The sequence below is a fragment of the Vulpes vulpes genome, unplaced genomic scaffold (genome assembly GCF_048418805.1).
Source record: "Vulpes vulpes isolate BD-2025 unplaced genomic scaffold, VulVul3 u000000659, whole genome shotgun sequence".
NCBI lineage: Eukaryota > Metazoa > Chordata > Mammalia > Carnivora > Canidae > Vulpes > Vulpes vulpes.
In genome coordinates, this window is record NW_027325797.1 from 402252 (window position 1) to 425545 (window position 23294).

The 23294-nt window shown below is 39.4% G+C and overlaps 2 protein-coding genes across 5 annotated transcripts; one reads left to right on the forward strand and one right to left on the reverse strand.

The window, feature by feature from the left end:
• Window positions 1–60: 60 nt before the first annotated feature.
• Window positions 61–14350, forward strand: LOC140593661 (membrane-spanning 4-domains subfamily A member 3-like). Of its 3 annotated transcripts, none has more exons than XM_072745694.1 (7): window positions 61–142; window positions 3098–3272; window positions 4467–4598; window positions 5327–5383; window positions 6198–6341; window positions 7432–7533; window positions 12177–14350. In XM_072745694.1, exons 2-7 carry the CDS (start codon window positions 3117–3119, stop codon window positions 12315–12317), a joined length of 732 nt encoding a protein of 243 aa, XP_072601795.1. In that variant the 5' UTR covers window positions 61–142; window positions 3098–3116; the 3' UTR covers window positions 12318–14350. The 3 variants fall into 3 exon arrangements, with proteins under 3 accessions (XP_072601795.1, XP_072601794.1, XP_072601796.1); XM_072745693.1 differs by having other exon boundaries at window positions 80–142; window positions 2935–3272; XM_072745695.1 differs by having other exon boundaries at window positions 82–142; window positions 3105–3272; window positions 12177–13327.
• Window positions 14351–16577: 2227 nt separating this feature from the next.
• On the reverse strand, window positions 16578–22500 carry LOC112935041 (membrane-spanning 4-domains subfamily A member 4A-like). 2 transcript variants are annotated; one of them, XM_072745701.1, is made up of 7 exons: window positions 22382–22500; window positions 19587–19722; window positions 19065–19199; window positions 18804–18860; window positions 18137–18253; window positions 17182–17283; window positions 16578–16798 (listed from the first exon to the last, which is right to left on the reverse strand). In XM_072745701.1, the coding sequence occupies exons 1-7, from the start codon at window positions 22450–22452 to the stop codon at window positions 16715–16717; spliced, it is 702 nt and encodes a 233-aa protein (XP_072601802.1). In that variant the 5' UTR covers window positions 22453–22500; the 3' UTR covers window positions 16578–16714. The 2 variants fall into 2 exon arrangements, with proteins under 2 accessions (XP_072601802.1, XP_072601801.1); XM_072745700.1 differs by lacking the exon at window positions 16578–16798 and having other exon boundaries at window positions 16920–17283; window positions 22382–22486.
• Window positions 22501–23294: the final 794 nt, after the last annotated feature.

Sequence of the window (23294 nt, forward strand, 5' to 3'; positions counted from 1 at the left end):
GAAATACAGCAAATGAGGAAACACAGAGATCAGAGCATAGATTTTCCTCCCCCATATGTTGTCACAGTCCTTGATAGATACAGAAGAGACGTAAGCTTAAGGAGACTACAGGCTCCCACATCTTGTGGTGGAACATATCTAGGTAGGTAACCTTTTTTCCTCCATTATCCTGAACACCAGAAAGTACTTTTGTCTATGTTCTGGGAGGCACAGGTGTGAAACCTGACAGACTGAGGCTGGACTGAATGTGGGCTCAAGGCAGAGACCATTCTTCCTTTTTTTCCATTGGTAGATACTCACTGCCCAATATTTCAGGAATTTTTTTAAGGTAATGAGAAAGTTCCAGTGACTTACATACATTTGATCTTGTCTTCATTCCTGCTTTCCGACTTTCTGATTATGCAAGCACACCTTACTCATCAGTGGGTAGAGAGTAAGGCTTAGCATTAACAAGGAGGTTTGTCTCCAGCCCTATTTTCTAGGGGACGTAATTAAAGATACAAGGGAATAATTTGGTTAGAACTGTGACAGAAATTTTTTGGTTACAATCTGCAAGTGCAATTCAGCACTTCAAGACTGGATATGGTAAGCCAGCTAGGTTCACAGTGGCATTCTTAGTGAGAATCATGAGTTTTATAACTAAGCTGGTAGAGGTATAATGAAGAGGATTTGGTGGGTTTGAAGCTATATTAACTTAAAAGGTTAATAGGGCTTTGATGTCAATATTTAAGGTGAGGACAATGTGGTAAGCAAGGTGAATTTTTGTACTGTGGAGTAGCCAAGAAATATTGCAATGTCATTCTCTAAATAGACAACAGAGATGGAAGAGCAGCATTTGTTAGAAACATGATAACTGTAAATGTGAAAATCTTACCAAAATATTGAACAGTTGGATGGTGGCTTCAAGGAGCAGTCAAAGGCTAAATTACAAGCGTAAGATTGATAGAATATTACAGTATTTAATAACATATATCTGTAACAAAAATAATTAAAGTGAGTTTAGTGAATCAAAATGTGTCCAGTAAATATTATAGTCAATATTTTAAACCTAGAAAATAAATATATTTATTGAGTGAATGAATGAGTAAATAATGACATTTGCAATGAGGAATAATGGAAGATACTTTTTGGAGTCAACAATTTATTCCCCCCCAACAAAGTTATACTGAAAGCTATGGCTCCCTCAAAAACTCAAACCTATTATATGGGAGCTTCAGGAGGCTGAATAGGGGATGTATTAGTCTGAGCCAGGCTTGATCTAAAGAGAAGATTTTTACTTATCAGACCTATGGCTCTTTGGTCTCACATCTATAAATATGTCTGTGAACTTGGGCAAGTTTTTTTTTTTTTTTTTTTTTGGTTTGTTTGTTTTTTACCATCTTTGGATGTAAGAGTCACATGTTAAAAAGATATAATAACTGATTGAATAGATATTTTTTTAATGAAATATTGACAAGACTCATCCACTTAAGAAATAGAAAAAGAAAGTTCTTGTTAGCACTTCCAGCGTTCTCATATAAGATAAATTCCTTGTTTCAACTCCTTAATTGAAAGCAACTAGTGGAAATAGAAAAATTGAATACTTAGGATTAATCTTAAATATCCCATAAGAGTCCATGTCATGATATCTTAATCTTTTCATTGGGGCTGCAAAGAAATTTACACACACACATTATTGGGTCCAGTGTACACTGCTATCTCCCCCCCACACACTTTTTTTTTTAAAAGAAATTTGGCATGGACCGCAAAAGTCAGAAACTATGTTTCCACTTTGATCCAGGAATTTTGTACAAAAGCAGTTATATTAAGGGTCTAATTCCTTATAATTAGCATAATGGGAGGAGGAAACATAAGAAATTGTACAAAGTGTAAGCAGAACTAAATTAAAACATACTAGGGAGAGTGATAGAATTCATAGATACCAATGCAATAAGGAAGAGTCTGCCCCTATCTCTCAAACTTAACTTAATGTTAGCACATAGTCATAAAGTTGATATGGTAGAAGATTATATAGAAATAAAAAGCTAATATTTGGGGAGAAAAGGTTCAAAATGAGCTAGTTTTCAAAGATGGCCATTCTGGGATTTGCTCTTCTATGGAAATCCATCACTGTTTTTGACAAGTACCAAAGCATAGCCTAACTTCTTGAGAAGATAACTGAGAATTTATGCTACATTTATCACATCTCTGATGATACTGAGAAAATCGGTTGCATCATTTCTGGTGTCACACCTATGAGGCATAAACATAATTATATTTTATGTTGACAAACCTGGAGCTTCAACTAAATTCTTTGTCACACAGTAATTTTTTAAAAAAGATTTTATTTATTTATTCACGAGAGCCACAGAGAGAGAGAGAGAGAGAGAGGCAGAGGCACAGGCAGAGGGAGAAGCAGGCTCCATGCAGGGAGCCCAATGTGGGACTCGATCCCCGGTCTCCAGGATCACACCCTGGGCTGAAGGCAGGTGCTTAAACCTCTGAGCCACCCAAGGATCCCTTGTCACACAATAATTAAAGGTATGGTGGCTTTTATCTAGTGTATCCCCAGGTGTCTATTTCCTTAGCATAATTATGGATACTACTCCTATTCTCTTTCATTCTCAAAACTATCTTGGATTGGATGATAAATTACCTATACATTTAATTAAATTAAAGAGAAATGTCTTTAATTCAGATCCGTTTGCCTCTAAATCCCAGGTTATTTTCACTCCACCAAGAATAAGGCTAAATAGATATATCACAATTCCCATGGTGGGTACTTTTGTACAAGTCTGTGACCACATGCAACTTAAAAAACAAAACAAAAAAAAACAGACTTGAGATTTACAAATTTCCTTAACTTGGGAGGATATCTTACAGTTATGTAGGCTTTGATATTTCTCAACCTCTGTCATCTCTCTCCTTAATTTACACTGTTGTTTATCGCATCAGTGGTATCAGAGTTAGCAGCACGGACACATGAACATCACATGGCCAGTGGCTTCTCTTCATACGTGATAAAGACCTCAGATAAAGGAAACCCAGTATCTACTTCCATTGCGATAAAATGAACAGTATTTGGCATATGACAGTACCTAACTGATGCTATTATCAGATGACAGATCTATTACAGAATGAGCAAAACTTTGAATTCTGATGGGATGACTGTGGACATTTCTTCAAACCAAAACCAGAATACCCCATTGGGAAAGACAGAAACATCTGGTGCCCTGAAACATCCATTAGACAAGCTGCATAAATTCCTGAAGGGAAACCTAAAAGCACTGGGGGTAAGTAAACCACTAATAAAGAATTTTGAATCAGGAGAAGCAGGAGGATATATTCAGGATGAAGGATTATTCTGGCTAATGAAGTGGTTGGCATAGAGGCACCAGGTTATGACCTATGTCAACCATTCTGTGTCAACCATTCTGTGAAGTGGAAGTACAACACTTTGATTAAAAGCAAGGGACTAGAGTTTCCTCAAAAAGTTGAAAATAGAGCTACCTTATGACCCAGCAATTGCACTATGAGGTATTTACCCCAAAGGATACAAACATAGTGATCCCAAGGGGAATCTGCATCCTAATGTTTATGGGAGCAGAGTCCACAACAGCCAAGCTGTGGAAAGAGTCCAGAGGACGTCCACCAACAGATGAATGGACACAGAAGATGTGGCATAGCAAGGCAGCGGAATAACACTCAGCCACTAAAAATGAAATTTTACCATTTGCAACCATGTGGATGGAACTGGAGGGTGTTATGCTGAGTGAAATAAGTCCATCAGAGAAAGACATTTATCATACGGTGTCACTCATGTGGAATTTAAGAAACAAAACAGAAGATCATAGGGAGAGGGAGGGAAAAATAAAACAAAACAAAATCAGAGAAGGAAACAAACTTTAAGAGACTCTTAACTCTAGGAAACAAGTTGAGGGTCACTGGAGGGGACGTGGGGGGGATGGGGTAAATGGGTGATGGGCATGAAGGAGGGCACCTGATGGGAGGAGCCCTGGGTGTTATATAAGACTGATGAATCACTGAGCTCTACCTCTGAAACTAATAATACCCTATATGTTAATTGATTGAATTTACATTTAAAAATAATAAACATTAACAAAGAAAGAAAGAAAAAAAGCAAGGGGCTGTGTTTATATGGGCATGGGGGGGGGGTACATTAAGAAGAGACCATAGAAGTCCTAAGCTCTTGGATAAGCCTCATACTGACTATATCTTATTGAAGCAAGGTGGGCCCACATGGGCTGGCCACTGAAAAAAAAAAAAGGCAGATTCTCCGGGAACTGATTCTTCTTAGCAGATCTTTTAATAATAGTCAAGGGGGTCAACCCTATGAGTGACCACAATATTTGGACCAAGTGATTCTCTCTCTTGAAAAAGGTTCACCATTGTCTTTAAAACATGGATTTTTGGATTTTTGATAATTTGGGTGGTTGGTAATTTGGCTTGTTTTATCTCTTGTCCAGGTGGCTCAGATTATGATTGGTGTGAAATGCATCTTTTATGGGATAATTGGATTTCTTCTTCTTGATTCTGAAATGTACAGAATCATTTTCTTCTCGATTTACACAGGCTTCCCTATATGGGGGGCATTGTCTGTGAGTATCCCACATCTCTAATTATAACCATTTAATCACTCATTCATCAACTCAACACAGAACTTGTATGGCATCCTGCCAATTCTCGAGTGCTTGCAATGATACTAGGTTAAGATCTGATTTGCAACCTGAACTTGAATATATATTCTCCTATAATAATGCCCTTAAGTTCTGTTCATTACTGTATAGCATGAACCTATTTGGTATAATCTTGCGGTTTTGCCTGAGGAGAATATCCTGGGTTTGACACATAGAAGAAGAGTCTCTGAAATGTATTATTAATATGTGGATCAGAGAAGATGCTGGGGATAGGGAGATGTTCCTCCTTTTAAGTCATCACGCTTCTTGGCCAAACACACTGAGAAAAATGCCATGTAATTTGAGCTCGCGTTTTCTCTTTTCTGCATCCCAAAGTGTATCTTTGAGTTATATCTACTCTCTTTATTTCATTTTCTCCACATTGAATAAATTGTTTTCCCCTGTGATTTTTACATCCACTTCTTTTATTTAGCTAAAGGAATTTTACTATTCATAAGAATAAAAGGATGACCCTGGTACCTTAATCGTGTGGTGCACACACTTTAAGGATCTGCTTTCCTCCAAGTTCTGAAGGGAGGCCCAGGAAGTAGGGGAGGGAGAGGGAGGGCGAGATGCATCTGGCAACGAGGAGGAAGGGTGAGTTGAAAGTAGCTGCTACTCTGCAGACATCTTTCTTATTTTATAAACAGTTTATCATCTCTGGATCTCTGACTGTTGTGTCTGCCAAGAAGCAAACAAAGTCACTGGTAAGCTAACAAGTTTTCCATTTGTCGTTCAGAAAGAAAATGAGAACTTATAACGCTCTGACTTCCCGTGTGAAGCCCAGTCCCCCAGGGGATTCATTATTTTGTACTACATTTCATCCTGTAACTGTCGCGTTGGCCCAATGACTCAGTGATCATCCTATGGCTGGATCTCCCTGGATTTTAGAAATTGTGATCCTCAAATCTTGTCACCTAAGAAGAATGAATAAAGATTTACGTAGCTACTAAAACCTCTCTATGGTATGAGGTTGGGCGATGTGAATAAAGAGAAAACCATGTCTTAGGGTTGAGCAAGGCAAACTTTTATTTTTGGTGGAGGGAAGAGCTAATACAGAGTCAAAAACTACAGAGGCTAAGAGGTCTATAATGCTTTATATCCTATCCATGGTATGTGCTTAAGAAAGATCAGGGATCCCTGGGGGGCTCAGCAGTTTAGCGCCTGCCTTTGGCCCAGGGCGCCATCCTGGAGATCTTGGATCGGGGGCCCCCCCGCAGGAAGCCTCCTTCTCCCTCTGCCTACGTCTCTCTCTCTCTCTCTCTCTCTCTCTGTGTGTCTCTCATGAATAAATAAATTTAAAAAATCTTTTTTTAATAAATAAAATCTTTTTATTAAAAAAAATCAATCCTCTGCAAATTTTCTTCTCCCAAATGTGATTTGCCATTGAGGTGAATTGACCATATAGAAATGATGAAAGCCTGTAGATCCCATGGCTAAGTCAGAATTCTCCCCTCAGCTTACAGGGTCTAGAAGCCCCTGGCCCTTAACTTAGAAGCTCATTATTTACTTTTTTTTCAGCTGAGAGGGAATCTAGGTGCCAACACTCTCAGCACCTTCATCTCAATTGCTGGGATCTGTATTTTGTCGTACAATTTAACAAAAAATATCCACCATGATTGCAAGAAGGAAACTCTCTGTTTGGGCATCAAATCAATTGCAACTGTAAGTATTATCCTCCTGAATTGTGGGCAGACTGAATGCTTATCTGAGCATGATGCAGATGAGACATGATCATTGGTATATATGAGGAACAAAATTCTTGCTTCCAAATGCCTGTCTACAGGTGTCACATTTAGGGGAAAAAAACCCCAAAAACTATTCCTTTACAATGGCAAAGATCCCCAAGTTCTGGGATCTAAATTTTGTTTTTCAAGAAAAAGCAGTGAAGAAGTATAATGATATTAAAATTTGAGTCAAAGATTGGGGTAGTCTTTACGTTATTCTTTATTATTATTTAATTATATTCTCTCATAATATTCATCACTGCTAGGAATTAAAAATAAGTATTTCACAAAGCTACATGGAGAATGAATATTTATTCTGACTTGCCACCACCTGAGAGTGGACTCTTTTTTGCAATAAAGCCTGTGGAAGTAATGGAGATGAATGGTCTGAGGCAGAGGAGAAAGAAACCGGTGGGAAACCAGTAAAGGAGGCCAAGATCACTGGAGTGTTGACACATCTCACCTATTAGAGCAAGGACAAAAAATTTCGCAACCGTCATTTGATTTTTAGCTTAAAGTGTATTCCAAATTTGGGAAACTTTCTGGTTTTAACTAGAATTGAGTTCACTGGAAAACTAGAAGAATTTAGTATCTCACTGGGGAGATCTGAACTCCTGCCATTTCTGCTTTGTATATTGAGAAGAGCCAACTTTGTAAGCATTGGCAACATTACCGATATCTATGGCAAACTAATAATAACTTCAATAATAGTATAACTAATAACCCACCACTACCACCACCAATAATAATAATAATAATAATAATAAGTGGAATAATCATTGTGAATTCTGAAGTCTCATCAAGTTTTACTTCCTATCTTATATTAATATATTCAAGAATATTGACTATGCTAACTCTTGTTTCCTACAGCAGCACACGTACATCTGGGTTCAGATCCAACCTCATGCCACCTTTTGTATAATGTAATGTGTCCCCTTTTGAGGGCCTGATGTGAGGCTCTGAAATAAAACTTTCCAAACTATCTTCAGGGTGGAAGGTAATGCGTGACATTTTATTTTCTTTGACAGGGACTTGTGATTGTCCTAATGATCCTAACTTGTCTGCAAATTTTAATTTCACTTCCTCTCTCCATGCTCAGTTATAATGTGGATGACGAGAATATTCACTGGGTAAGTGCAATTCTTGGAAGAATGAGGATAATTTCAACTATTTCATGAAGTGGTCTGTCAGTAACTCTTTTTACCTTGGGTAAAACAAACAAAAACAAAAGCTATAACTGATTCTGTGGATAACCTGGGAGCTACTAGTTGTGTGTTGAGCACACTTGGAATACACAGTGTATAATTCTCTAATCCATACAGAAACTCTCACCCATGGGTATATATCCACGAATTCAAACATCCATCCATCCATCCATCCATCCATCCATCCATCCATCCATTAACTTATTAGAGAAGTATACTCTTTAGTGTGATGAATATACAAAGTACATATCATCCAAAAAATAATAAAATCAAAGTATAATTAATTTAAAAACCTGTAACAGATTAAATATATTATTGCAGGTACACACAGTTGAAAATACTAAGCAGACTAAGAAACACAAATAGAGTTGGAATTTTGTATTTTATTATCACATGTAACAAATATAGGTAATACAGAACTAGTAGCATACTTTCTCAACCTCATTACTTGATTCTTTTTCTGTGTTGAAATTATTGCCACAGCTGTGCGTCAGGGTTAATTCAAATAGAAAATGGAAAGATTTATGGCATCAAAACTCCCCTCATTTCAAGTATATAACATTTATCATGAGCATTGAATTCCCTGATCCTAAGGGAAATAATGCAAGTCTGAATTCCTCAGGAAAGGAAGACCATGGATGGGAGGGACCCAAGGGCATGGCAAAAGGCATCACCCAGAGGTGGAAATTCTTCCCTTTCACTTTTTATTGTAAGCAAGAAGCTGGGTGGGCTTTACCTTCAATGCTTTGAAAATCTCCTCAGTTTGTTATCAAAGTTCACCATTTACTAGTTGTGCTTCCCACATGACCGTGAGACAACATTCTGTTAGATTTCTGCTACTCCACCGCAAGACCTTCCCTTCAGTTTCTAGTAATGTGTTCCTCACTCCTTTCTGAGCCACACTGACTGCATTCTCAATGTCTTTATTTCCAGTAAACAAAGAATTTGAAGCATTTTAGGCTTTCTCTGTACTTTTTATTTCTCAAAATTTTGTTCTTGAAAATCTTGCTCCTCAAAATTTTCTTCAAACTTGTTTTGTCCCACTGCCCACTTCCACAGCTATTCCCATATCCTAGACATTTATTCACATACCTTAGATATAGTAATAGTACTGGATTGTTACCCCATTTCCGGTACCAAAATACATAATAAATGTTTGTTGTTGCTTGACGAATTGCCACAAGTATACCAACTTAAAACAATACCTACCACCGACTTACCACCTCGCAGCTCCATAGATCAGAAGCCTGGGTGGACCTGGCTGGAAGCTCCACGCAGAGTCTCACAAGGCTGAAGTCCAGGTACTGGAGACATCAGACCCCTGGAAAGTCTCGAATGGTCTGCTAGCTCATTGTTGTTGGCAGGATTCTGTTGCCCGTCACTATGGGACTGAGATGGTTGGCCAGGAGTCACTCACATTCAGTTCCTAGAAGCCACTCTCAGACATTATCAAGGTGTTCCCTCCATTTCAGCAACAGATGACTTGCTCTTTGTCAAATGTTTCTCATGCTTTGAATCTCTCTGACTCCTTCTTCTACTATCCTGAGAATAATATGCTTTTAAAAGACTCCTGTAATTAGATTAAGGCCACCCAAATAATGTCTTCTTTATCATATGATATAACATAACTATAGTAATGACACCATATTATTCTGCACACCACAGCTCCTCTCTTCATACTTGTACAGCACCCAGTGAGAAAAGATACAGAGAAGGGGAAGACGTGTTTATTCTTGTAAGGTCATGGATTTGAGGTGAAATGTATCTCCCCTCTCACATTGCACTGGACCAACACGTGTCATGTGATCTCACTGAACTATAATGTACGCTGCAGAAGTCCATCAGGCTCAAATTGGGCTAAAGTAGATAGAATTTCTATTATTAAAGGAAGATGGGTAATGTTCTCAATGTCATTCTTCTCTTTAGGCACCACGTATAAACATCTACCGTCCTCCTCATGCCTAGAATACACTCATCAACTCAGAAAGGACAATAATCCAAACCATTTATTGTGCTGGAGTCTTTGTATATTTGTAGCTCTCTTCAACAAGTCCAGGCGTAGCCCATTGCAGTGCTGGCTGAAAGACAAATCACTTGCCCCCACTCTATTCACATCCTTTATGTGAGTGTGGAATGGACCAAAGATAATGTTAGTAACAGTTCCATAGGTTAAGTATTATTTAAAAATTATAAAGATACAATAGTCATCCTTTATTTTAAAAAAACCCTCACATTTTTTCTCTTATCAAGTAATCATTCATTATAGAGACAAATATCAAATCACAAATACAAAATACAAAAAGACCTCACATTTTATATACATAATCATACCTAATGTGTTCAGACACTCAAAAACTTAGTTCTATTATCAGCTCATTATTTTCCAGCCCATCAGCAATGCACCAAATAAGCAAAGTTCCCAGCATTAGGTGGACTGGCATTCTCTATACCCAAATGATAAAAGAAGGCAAAAAGCCCTATCATCTCTCCCTATTTCTGTTGTTCAAGAATTATTTTGATGGGTAGGCTTATATTATCCTTTGTCTTCCTCAAGACTAAACACTGATAAGCCAGGTAGCCTGATACCTGGTTAAATATCTGGGAAAAAATCATCATTAGGAAGTTTTCTTTCTTTACTCATTCACCTTCATGGTGAACTTGGTGCTAAACCATTCATAGATGACCTGCTTCTGCATGATTTTTTGTCTTTGTTTTTGTTTTTGTTTTGTAGCAGAGCAGTTCCTTTGCTCTTTGCTGCAATCTATTATTGAAAGTCAGCCCTTGACACAAGGGTTTGTAAATAAAATGTAAATAAAACTAAAAAACTATTAGCAACAATGTCCACAACAGCCAAACTGTGGAAGGACCTCGACGTCCTTCAACAGATGAATGGATAAAGATTATGTGGTCTATGTATACAATGGAATATTACTCAGCCATCAGAAAGGATGAACATCCACCATTTACACCAACATGGATGGAACAGGAGGGTATGATGCTGAGCAAAGTAAGTCAATCGGAGAAGGACAATCATCATACGGTCTCACTCATATGGGGGATATAAGAAATAGTGAAAGGGATGATAAGGGAAAGGAGGGGAACTGAGTGGGAAAAATTAGAGAGGGTGACAGACCATGAAAAACTCCTAACTCTGAGAAACAAAGGGTTGCAGAAGGGGAGGTGGGTGGGTGATGGTATGTCTAGGTGACGGGCACTGAGGAGGGCACGTGATGGGATGAGCATTGGGTGTTATACTATATGTTGGCAAATTAAATTAACATTTTTTTAAAAAAGGAGATTGATTTGGGAAAAAAAAAACTATTAGTCTCAGGTGTACAATATAGTGATTCATCACTTCCATACAACACCCAGAGCTCATCATGAAGAGTGCCCTCCTTAAACCCCATCACCTATTTCACCCATCCCCCCTCACCTTCCCTCTGGTAACCATCCATCTGTTCTCTATCGTTAAAAGTCTATTTCTTGGTTTCTCTCTCTCGCTCCTTTTTTCCTTTGCTTATTTGGTTTGTTCCTTAAATCCTACATATGAGTGAAATCATATGGTATTTCACTTAGCATAATGCTCTCTAGGTCCATCCACATTGTTGTGAATGGCAAGATTTCATTATTTTCTATGGCTGAGTAATATTCCACTGCATATATATATTCCATATATACTATGTATATATACACCACATCTTCACAATCCGTTATAAGTTGATGGACACTTGGGATGCTTCCATTTGGCCACAAATGGCTACTATTTGGCCATTGTAAATAATGCTGTTATAAACATTGGGGTGCATGCATCCCTTTGAATTAGTATTTTTGTATCCTTTCATAAACACCTATTAGTGCAACTGCTGAATTGTAGGGTAGTTCTATTTTTAACTTTTTGAGGAACCTCCATACTGTTTTCCAGAGTGTTTTTCTGCCCATTTTTTAATTGGATTATCTGGTTTTGAAGTCTTGGGCTTTATCAGTTCTTTATATATTTTGTATACTAACCCTTTATCAGATATGTCACTTGCAAATATCTTCTACCATTCTGTAGGTTGCCCTTTAGCATTTTTATTTCCTTCATTGTGCAGAAGCTTTGAATTTCAGTGAAGTTCCAATAGTTTATTTTTGTTTTTGTTTCCCTTGCCTTAGGAGATATATCTAGAAAGAAGTTGCTATGACCAACGTCCAAGATGTTGCTGCCTGTGTTCTACTCTAGGAGTTTTATGGTTTCATGTCTCACTCACATTTAGCTCTTTAATCCATTTAAAATTTATTTTTGTGTATGGCGTAAGAAAGTGGTCCAGGTCCATTCCTTTGCATTTTGCTGTTGTTTTCCCAACACCATATGTTGAATCATTGGGTACTTTTAGTCATGATTGAAATTGACCTTATCTTCTACCTTTTCGGAGAGCAGCCAGTGGGCTCCTCTGGGCCCAAAGTCCACCCAATTTATCTTTGGAGTAAGAGAGCATATATTTGGAGACAAATCATTGAGGACTTGGATTATATTATTCTTAATGGCTTATGTTACATACTTTAAAGATTATTCTTTGTCTTATTTACAGATTTATGTATTGCTTTGCTGGAAATCACCTTCTGAAGGTCTTTATCAAGACTTGTTGCCTCAAACTATAATCTATCAAGAACTTGAACGCAAAGAAGATACACCTTCACATTACCCCACAGATACTAACAAACAAATATGAGGCTGCACCTCTGTATTTTGGATCCACAGTGATAGCAAGAAGCTCATACTGTGGCCACTGAGGCATGAATACACACCTGTGAAGATACATAAGCATAGAGTTCAGGGTCACAAAGAGAGCAACTAGCATTTATAATATTGAGATTTTGGTTGTTGCCACTTTTTTTGTTATGGTTGGATGTCATCACAGACTAGGTTTATGCTCTGTTACAAAACTTAACCTTGAAATATCGGTGGCTTAACACATTAGAAGTTCATTTGCTATCTACTTTACATGTTCTTTATAGGTTGGTTATTCACTTTAGATGCACATTGATATGAGTTCTACCAAATAGAACACTATCTGAAAAAGTATTTTTTTTTATTTTGCCAAGATAGGGAAAGAAAATTTTAGAAGTTGGACCTTTAGCAATTAGTTGTTCTAGAAAAAGCAAGTGTCACTTTTTGCCACAGTCTTTTAAACACTCATCTTCCCAGCACTGTGTGGGAGACAGGAAATGTAGGCCGACCTCAAGTTCAGAAGCTTAGTTTTTGATGAAAACCAGTGAAGTAAACATAGAGTTTCCTGAAGTAATTGTGAAAATTGTTTACATGAAGTCTGGTCCATCATTTTTTACGCTCTGTGACTTCGGATGTGCATCTTCCCTGACTAAAGATCAGTTTGCTTATCTCTCAAATGGTCTAGCTTGTGCTTACTCATTTCAGATTGGGATATCTATCAAGGAAAATAGTAAATATAGGTTAAAAAAAACCCACCCCAAACTTTTAACTATATGAGATACTACAGATTATTATAATATTTTATTAATATCATGTTAGGTTAATTAGTTATACTGCATCATTCTAAGTACATTAAGGTTTTCTGATGATATTTTATGTAAATAGTCATATATAAAAACTTGCGTTGTTTAATTGACCCACTGACAATTAATCAAAGCGTTACCCCATTCCTCTTGAATAATACAACCAAAACTTTTCAAAGTCTAATAAAATTAATACTATGTCCCATGAGATCAAACAATTCCATTCCTGTTCTACGTACTGCAGTAGCCACTAGACATGTATAGAAAGTTAAATTTAAATTATTTAAATCTTTTAAAATTTAAAGTCTGTTTTGTTAGTCTCAGTAACCGTATTTCAAGTGTTCAATGGCCACTTGTGGCTGGTCCAAAACATTTGAAGAAAAAGATGGAGAAAACTAAGAGGATAAATAGACAAATACACCATTATATTTGGAGACCTCAACATCTCTTTGACAGCAACTGGTGTATCAACAAGCAGAGAAGTAGTAAAGGTATAGATGGTATAGATGGCCTGAGCAGCAGTTCAATCAGGTTGATCTAATTGACATTTATAGACTTCTTTATCCAACAACAGTACATTTTTCTCAAATATTCATGGAATATTTACCAGTATTGGTTATTTCATGTGTTGAAACACAACTCGACAAATTTAAAGGAATAGAAATCATACAAAATATGTTCTCAGCTAATAAGAGAATTGTGATAAGTGGAAAATTCAATATATTTGGAAATTATTAAACAGCATACTTCTGAATAGCCCATGGGTCACAGAATAGTTTTTAAAATGTGTAAAAATTGTGGAGCTCCTTGTGCCTTTTTTTTAGCACTTCTCATGATTTTTTTTTTCCAAAACCAGATGTAACATATATAACAGATGGCTATGGATAAAAATTTTTATAGATGTGTATAAACATGGTGCTATGGACTGAGTGCCTGTGCCACCCCCCCCCCCCCCCGCCGTCCCAAATTCACAGGCTGAAACTCTAATCCCCAATGTGATGGTTTTTGGAGAAGGAGCCTTTGGGAGGGAATGAGGTAACAAGGATGGATCTGGAATGAATACCTCATAAGAAATGATTTGAGAAAGTTTGCTTTCTCTCTTTGTTCTCTACTATTTGAGCATACAATCAGAAAATGGCTATCTGGAAGCCAAGAAAAAACCTGACCATGCTGCTACCCTGATCTCAGACATCCAGCCTCCAGAACTATGAGAAATAAATGCTGTTTAAGCTACTCAGCCTATAATATCTTGTTATAGTAGCTCAACCAAGACATGTGAGTTAATAGACATATGTACATTTCTTTGCTCTGTTAACTTAGAGAACCGGAAAGAAATGATATACCAATAGCAACAACCATACCTAGAGTCCAGATCTTGATTTCTAATCCCATTCTCCAATAAAAGGAAACAGGGCTGCCTGATGAAATGGCTGATTCCAAAACTGGAGCAGGAGCTCCGTAAGATGAGCCTGAGAATATGGTGGTGCCGTAAAACAGGGAAGGGCTCACACACAGTGAGACACAACGATGGGGTTCAAAGGGACACAGGAGCCACTGTGACCGAAATAGAAATAATTTGAGCAATAAAATAAGGTAGCATTTGATTATAACCCAAAGTGTATGTAAATATTCATGAATTCATACAAATGAATAATTGAGTGCATAAGTAAGTGGGAGAAAACAGACAAAATCCCAGCGTAGAATATCTAGTAACTTATGTAGCTACTGCACCCTCAACGCAGTAGATTATAACTCCTGACTCCTTGAGTCTGGGCTGTACGCAATGGCTGTATAGTGACGTTTTTCCCAAGAGTACAGCATAAAAGTCAGGAAAAAGCTAAGAGTGGAAAAAAAACCGAAAAACTTTACTCAGGGAGGTGATTAAAGTCAACATAAACAGCGTAAGTCATGTTGATAATATATGTCCTTGATTGGTTATGATAAGAATGATATTTTACTTCTGCAACCCTCTTCCCCAAACTCAAAACACTAGTCTAATTATGAGAAAGAAAAGTCAGACAAACTCCAGTCAAGGGCTATTTTACAAAATACTTGACCAGGATTCCACAAAACTATCAAGGTCATCAAAACCCGAGTCTTGAGATTCGTCACAGCCAAGAGGAGCCTAAGGAAACATGGCAGCCAATGCAATGTGGTGTCTTGGTTGGGATCTTGGAACAGGAAAAAGGTGCTAGCTGCAAACTAAAGAAATCTGAATAATAGTAATAATGCTTAGTTAATGATAATGTCTGAATATTGGTTCATTACACTAATGTAAGATGTCAACTGATTTAGGTTGTATGGGAACACTCTTTACTATCTTTCGCAATTTTTTTTTTTTTATAAATCATATTATTTAAAAATACCATTTATTGGGCAGCCTGGGTGGCTCAGTGGTTTAACACCGCCTTCGGCCCAGGGTGTGATCCTGGAGACCCAGGATCGAGTCCCACGTCAGGCTCCCTGCATGGAGCCTGCTTCTCCTTCTGCCTGTGTCTCTGCCTCTCTCTCTCTCTCTCTCTCTGTGTCTCTCATGAGTAAATAAATAAAATCTTTAAAAAAATAAATAAAAATTAAAATACCATTTATTTTTTAATAGATAATATTAAAAGTATTACAATTTGAACAACTACATCAAGATGGTTAAAATGAAAATCACAAATGTCAAGGTGAAAATGTACAATGACTGGAATTCAGGGACTGCTAGAAGGCATGTGCGTGTGATATGCAATTTGGATATGACCTAGCAATTCCAGTGGAACTGAACACATACCTGTACCAAGCTATAGAGGTACAGTTTTCGTGCACAGCACTGTTCATCCCGAATGGAAGTATCTCAAATATTCATCAATACTAAATAGGTTATAGCTTGTTCCATAAGTCTTAAAATAGAATATCTTGCAGCGGCATGAATAAACTACTGCCACTGGCAATGGCATGAGTGAAGTTGACGAGCACGCTAGAAGAAAGGAGCCATATTCAGTACGCATACTCAGTTATACAGATCCCAAGATTCCATTTTATATAATTCAAAGACGGATAAAACTCACATTGGTTGTAAAAGTCAAGACTGCAGTTACCCTGGGGATCTTAGTGAGTGAAAAGGAGCACTCAGTCTTCAGGAACTTTGATAATGTTAACTCATTGAAACAAGTGATGTTCACTTCCTATTTATCTAAAAATTGGAGGTGCCTGGCTGGCTTAGTTGGTAGTGCATGTGGCTCTTGATCTCTGGGTCATAAGTTTGAGCCCCATGTTAGGTGTAGAAATTACTTAAAAATAAAAATCTTAAAAAAAAAAAGAAATCGGCCAGGTGTTATAGTGATCTGCTCACTTTCCTGTGTGTGTGGCATAGTTTCTTTAAGAGTTATCAAGAGAAATGATACTGTGCGTCCCAGGCATATGACTGGTTATGGGATGATGTGGGAGGATGGGATTCAAAATCACAATCAGCACAATAGAGGGAAAAAATGTATTTTATTTGGTTTTGTAATAACTGTTCTTGTGCGCAGATGTGAGCACTTCCTGACAGGCAAGCTACTATTGACTTAGTGACGCACAATGAATGACTTTTCTAAAAGCAGGAACAATTCTGTTAAAACTCCAGCTCCTCATAAACATGTTCATAAGGGGCCGTTACTGAGGGCACCTTGTCATTGGTTGACTGGATGACCACCACCTGTTGGAGATTGAGAATCATACACAGAGTTATGCACGTACTCTTTCAGCTAGAGGGATTCACATCTATCCTGGGAACACCTTCTTTTCTGTATCCTGGGACCTAAGAGTTAAATATCTGTTCCTCGGAGCCTTAGACCCTCACTCGATAAAGATCAATATCCAGCAAGATCTATGAGACTCCTGGAAACACCTGCCATCTCTCTATCTTGTGTTCTGCTGTGTTCTCTAGTTTCAGGAAGAAGTCACATCACGGCCGTCCTTCCTCCACTCTGCTCCTTTATCTTTCCCATCCGTTCGGACAGAAGAGACAGTGAAAGAAACAAACACAGACTCAGCATCACTCGCCACATGTGAACCCTCCCTCAGGTCCTGAGCACTCACCTGCGAGACAAAGCAGGTCACCTTGCACCCAAACACAGAAAGAGAGATGGCGATGCTGACTTCCAGGAGGGAAAGGACCAGTATCACAGTCTCAAATGCCCTCTATAAAGAAACAAATGCCACAAGGAAAGAGGGAAAAAGGAAAGGAACATAATTAATAGATGGAGCTTCTGCAGGCTCTGGATTATCTGATTCCAATGTGACTCTTCCTCCACTTTAGAAACAGGTACATTCTCTCTCATAACAAACCAAAAAAGAAAAATTGACAAGAAGATCCTACAATGACTGAGAGGAGTTCTACTCCGGATCTCTGTAAGTGCAGGGAAATTCAGATTAAATCAGATGTGTTTCCTTAGGTTTTTTTGGCTTAGAAATTCTCTATGTGGTCTGCTTCAAGTTTTTTTCCTTATAACCACTTCCCTGTATGAGTTTATGCTTTTTTCTCATCTAAAGATCAGAGAACCTCCAGGCCTAGGAAAGGGACATCACTGTCCTTTCCTTTTACATAGCACACCCTAGAGGTTCTGAGCATCTCAGCTTGGGGCCCTGCCTCTCCTCCCCACCACCACCCCCTGCAAATGACACTGAGCTCACTGAGCCAGCACAGCAGCCTGCTGCCACCTCAACTTGAACCTGGAGACTTTATAAAAAGATCCTTAGGAGCACTGGATGGTATACTATATGTATAACAAATTGAATTTAAATTTTAAAAAATGTAAAAAAATTTTTTTTCTAATGTAACTGTGTTCAGTGAAGAATGAGAGAAAAAAGGTAACCATCCTGGTAGGTCCCAGCAGAAAGGGGCTGAAAATTCTCCCCATGAGATCAGAGTCCTGGATCTTCTGGCTTGTCACGATACGCCAGGATCAACTAAGAGACAATCACCTCGGGCAAATATACATTTAGATAATATAAACAGAGTTTCAGAAAATCAAAGCAGCTCGCAAACACTTACAAAAATAAGACACCTTCTTTCTGACTTAAGTTCCACAGTCAGTTCTCCTGTTGATATGATTGTCCCTATTCCTCCAACCACAGCACTGAGCGTGTTCATTCCCAGGCTGCCCTTGATCTGGAAGACAATGATCGGTGTCACCTGTTTCACGCTCTTCCTCTCTTTGGAAAACACAAAAACATTCACTTATTTTTTTTAAGATTGATTTATTCATTTATGATAGACAGAGAGAGAGAGGCAGAGACACAGGCAAGGGAGAAGCAGGCTCCATGCAGGGAGCCCGATGTGGGACTCGATCCCAGGACTCCAGGATCACGCCCTAGGCCAAAGGCAGGCGCTAAACCGCTGAGCCACCCAGGGATCCCCACATTCACTTATCTTTAAGGGGTTGAAGACACATTCTCAAATAATTCTCCTAAGTCTAAGAAAGAAGGAGGAGCATGGGCTGAAGCATTGGATTCTATGTTCACAAATTAATTCCAGGGACGGAATGTCAGATGATAGGGGTGGAAAAAGTACGTCAAACCTCAGTTTCCTCATGGAGGAATTTGCCACGACCCCGTAGAGCCCAGATGATTCAGAGAATTGGGGATTATTTCTTTTGTCTTGAGCTAGAGTGCACCTGCTGCCTGATTCTGCTTGTGCTTTGGGCCCCGGAAGTACTTACCAGGTTCAGTGTCCTGTTTCTTCCAGCAGCAATAGACACTGCTCCGGATATGAGGAACTAAAAATGGAGGGAGCCACTCAGCCTGGTGGGCCTGCCCCTGCACTGCCACCCGAACCAGAGATCATCCGAACCCCAATGCAGTTAGTCACATATTTCGCTCTAAGAAGTAAAATCCCAGGTCAAGTCATTGGGTTTTGGAAAGAGAAGGCTGGAAGGAGTATTTGCAGACTGCGATCACTGAGGGAGGTAAGGTGTACTCACAAAGAAGGATCCCCATATCGGATATCCTGAGATCATGCTCAAGGGATGACACCAATAACTGAAGTCAGAATAATAGAAACACTGATTTGTAGCAAACAGGCACACTTTCATCAGACCAATCAGAATCTGGGCCACCTGGGAGCGAAGAAGAAGACGCTCAGAGCATGAGGCTTGCAGGTCTCTAGGAAGAAGGTTTTGTGGTCTTGACACACAGCTGGTTTTGAAAGGGCTCCCAGGATGAAACCCCTAGGAATCCATGGCCTTTCCTCAAGTGCAAGGCTGTTTAGAAAGATCTTAGGATAACTTTTTTTTACCCCTTTCATTACAGAAATGCATTTTCCTTTCAGATTACAGTACTTCTGATTTTTTTTTTTTTTTTTAAATCTCTTTCCTGCCACTGAGAGGTTTATGGAGTCAGCTTAGGACACAGTTAATCATGGCTCAGGCGTCACAAAGGAAAACTGTTCTCTCTGGAATCCGCTATCTCCGCAAATACTATGCTTGGAGGCCAAGCTCACTCACCCCCAGGATTTGGGGCTCCCCCTTCAGGAAGGTCTTCAGGTTGTCTGTTTGGTCTTCTTGGATGACGTTTTTCTGTAGAGGATTCGGGCCAAACCCTCCAGGTGTTCCTTCTGGTGTATTAACACAGTCTCTAGCCCTGTAAATGTAAACATTTTACAGAAAACAGACTCATTCTCCAACCCGTTTCTTCTAGACATGAAAAGCGGCCTTTGGGGAGAATGGTATCATGAGGCAGTCTGCTGTGATGGTAAGTTACTCTACCGGAGTTATAATTCCAGTCACGCGCTGTATAAACCATCACCATGCTCCGGTTTTTAAAATTATAAAATGGTGGGGGAGGGGTACCGGGGTGGCTCAGTCAATCGAGCATCCAACTCCTGGTTTCAGCTCAGAACATGGTCTCAGGGTCATGAGATGGAGCCCCAAGGTGGGCTCCATGCTTGGTGCAGAATGTGCCTGCCATTCATTCCCTGTTCCTCAGCCTCTCCCCCTCAGCTCTCTAGCTCTTTATCTCTCAAATAAATAAATTAATTAAATATTTTAATAAATAAATAAATCATAAAATCATAAAAAGGGGGTGATTGTGGTACCTGCCTCCTTTTGTTTGTCATACGTCTATGATTTCACAGATCTGTATGCATAAAACTTGGAACTGGGTGCCTGGTGCCTCCTAAGTACTTAGTAGATAGTTAGCATCATTTTAAAAAATTGTATTATTATTAAAATTTGATATAATAAATATACACACAGAATGCTTACATTTATATCTTCTAGAAAAAAATGACTGATGGAAAATGAATCATGTAGAATCCTGTAAGAGCCATGTATCGTGGCTGCTGTTCACAAGAGTACTATCCACTCATTCAGTCAGTCAACAAATATTGATTAAATATCTACTATGTGCCAGACCCTATTATAGGTTTTGTTGCTAGGAATATAGCAATGAACCAAACATACGTAATTCCTGTCAATGGGAAGCCTACAATACAGTAAAAGGGAACACATTTTTAATTTATATCATGAATGTGTAAGTGCATGGGAATAGAAACTATGTAAAATGAGAATCTTCACTTTCCATGTACGGAAAATGTCAGTCTGCGTTTCCATGTTTGAACCAAATGAGACTTCACCTTCTCTGGCAAACTGGCCTTCGCTAATGTTGCCCTTTGCTACAAGCATAGTGACGATTTATTAAGAGCTCTGATGGCCGGGCCAACTCCGAATGGCCTTCAGGGCTCTTGTTCATTGTTGCATAGCGGCCCTGCAGATAGGTTTGCACCGACAGCCTTTATCCTTTACCTTTCCCTGCGTTCAGACCAGGGCCACAGGACTTTGCCGCTGCCCCCATTAAAAGGTGGAATATATTTTCTTCCTCTCTCAGTGTTGATGTTGGCCTTGTGATTGACTTTGGCCAAGGAGATATCAGCAAATATCTTAAAAGCACAGGCTCTTGAGCTCATGCATGGCTAAGAAAAACTAGCTGGGCCCCCTTGCTCGAGGATAAGAGACACTGGAAATGAGAGAAGTCGTAGCCTTCATCTCGGGGGGAGTCATCCCAAATCAGGTAGCAATTATAGGCCCTCACGCATGTGAGTGACCCCAGGGGATTTCAGAAGAACCATCCACACCCACGTGCAGACTCGTCAGCAATATGCATGTTTGTTGCTTTAAGCCAGTAAGTTTCGGGGGCTACTTGTTATGCACCGTTACTGTGGCAATAAATCACTGACGCACCCTTGTTCACGCTGCCGGACAGACTCTGCCTTCATTCTGACGTGACCTCTAATGAGTCTCGTTTGTCTGTATCTCCTAGTTTCTGTGTCATTTTTTTGTCTTAAAGGAAAAAAACCTTGCTCATTCCTGCATATTCTCCCACACAAACAGGGTCATTACAAATGGACTCAAACAGTAGCTTTACTACCTCTGTCTGGGAAAAAGAACATGGACAGAGCCTTGGCGACTATCTGTTCAGTGATCAGGATCCAGGTCTCAGTAAAACACCCTGAAGACAAAACCTAAACTTGCCACCTCAGGTTACATTGGGTCCCAGATAATTTTTGCACGTGTTTAAAACTCATAGCTATGGGGCAATGTCAAAACATGTTAGCATATGATCTTCTGTGTCTCAAGAAAGAATAATATTTCTTTTACTTTTCTTTTAAGTACACTCCATGCCCAGCATAGAGCCCAACACAGGGCTTGAACTCACCACCCTGAGATGATCAAGATCTGAGCTGAGATCAATAGCTGGACACTTAACCGGCTGACTACCCAGGCACCCTAAAAGAGCAGTATCTCTACCATTGCACAGGGAATACGGATGGGCTAGTGAAGTTCCCTTACATCATCAAGTTTTCACAGTTTCCCTCTGAGATCAGGTCAAGGGTGAAGCCGGGGTGTGTTGAGCTGCCTTCCGCACGTGAATAGACTCAGCAGAGCCATTTACCAGGGGGGGGGGGGGGGGGTCTACTGATACCGTTAACCCGCCACTTCTTCCTTTTCCTTTCCTTCAATTTCTCTGGCTCAGATTCCATTTATTCTGGAAGTTAGCTAATATTTTCCCTTTGAAGTAAATGTTGAACAGGGCACAACTCCGCAGCCTGGACATTCACGCCCACGTAGGCGAGAACCTGCCCTTCGAAAGCCTGGTCAGGAGCAGGCCAACTCATCCCAAAGCTCATTCTCACCTCGGCCTTTACCAGACACCTTTGACCCACCTTCCAGCATGTCACCCGCCAATAGCTGAACCCAGAACTCTTCCTGGAAGCTGGGAATAGAAAGTGAGCTCTGCCTACCTTTGCATCTCTCTAGAAGTGCACCAAATGGGAGGTGAGAGCTCCTCCTGACCATCGTTCCTTAAAACCATCTCCCCTGAAGAGTCTGATCTGAAGAGTAGTGGGATGACCACCTTCAGCTCTGCAGTCACTGCCGCTTCCTGTGGGTCATCGTACCCGCCTACCACAGGGCAGCTGCGAGGAAATTTCCTGAATTAAACCAGTGCTCGCATGAGATAGCGAAGCAAGAATAAACCAACAGAAACTTGCTTTCAGATCTTGATTGCCCTCCTGGGCGGTTTTCTTAAGTATTTAAAGTGTTTCATCTCAAAACCTCAGTCACATGAGGACAAGTGATTGACTTTTATCCCAAAGCCCAAACTGCAGCTAAGAATAAGTTTAAATTACCACAAATTAACACTTGTTAACAAACATCAGGACGAAAATCACTAACCACTATGACTGGATATACTAAAAAAAGATGCTGGGGTGCCTGGGTGGCTAAGTAGGCTAAGCCTCCTGCTCTTGGGCTCAGGTCTTGAGCTCAGACCCCGCACTGGGCTCCATGCCCCTGGGTGGAGCCTATTTAAAGTCACTAACCAACCCTTGTGATAGCTCTTGGTCACACTAGAGAACTCTTCAACCACTACTCTTATTGATTATGATTATGATTTTACTTGAGATGTCACATGTGATGTTCTAGCGTCTTTTCCAAGACAATTTTTCAAATATTTACCCACAGCCCTGGGTCCCATCAATTGGGAAAATCAGGGGGGATATTCCATTTATTTTATGGCTTATTAATTCATTTTTTTAAAATCAGAGAACCAATTGCTTCAGAAGATCAAGAGATAGAAATCAGATCCAAAAAGTTTGGGTTTTTTTTTTTTTTAATTCCACTTATTTTCTACAAAATATAACATTAAATACAAAT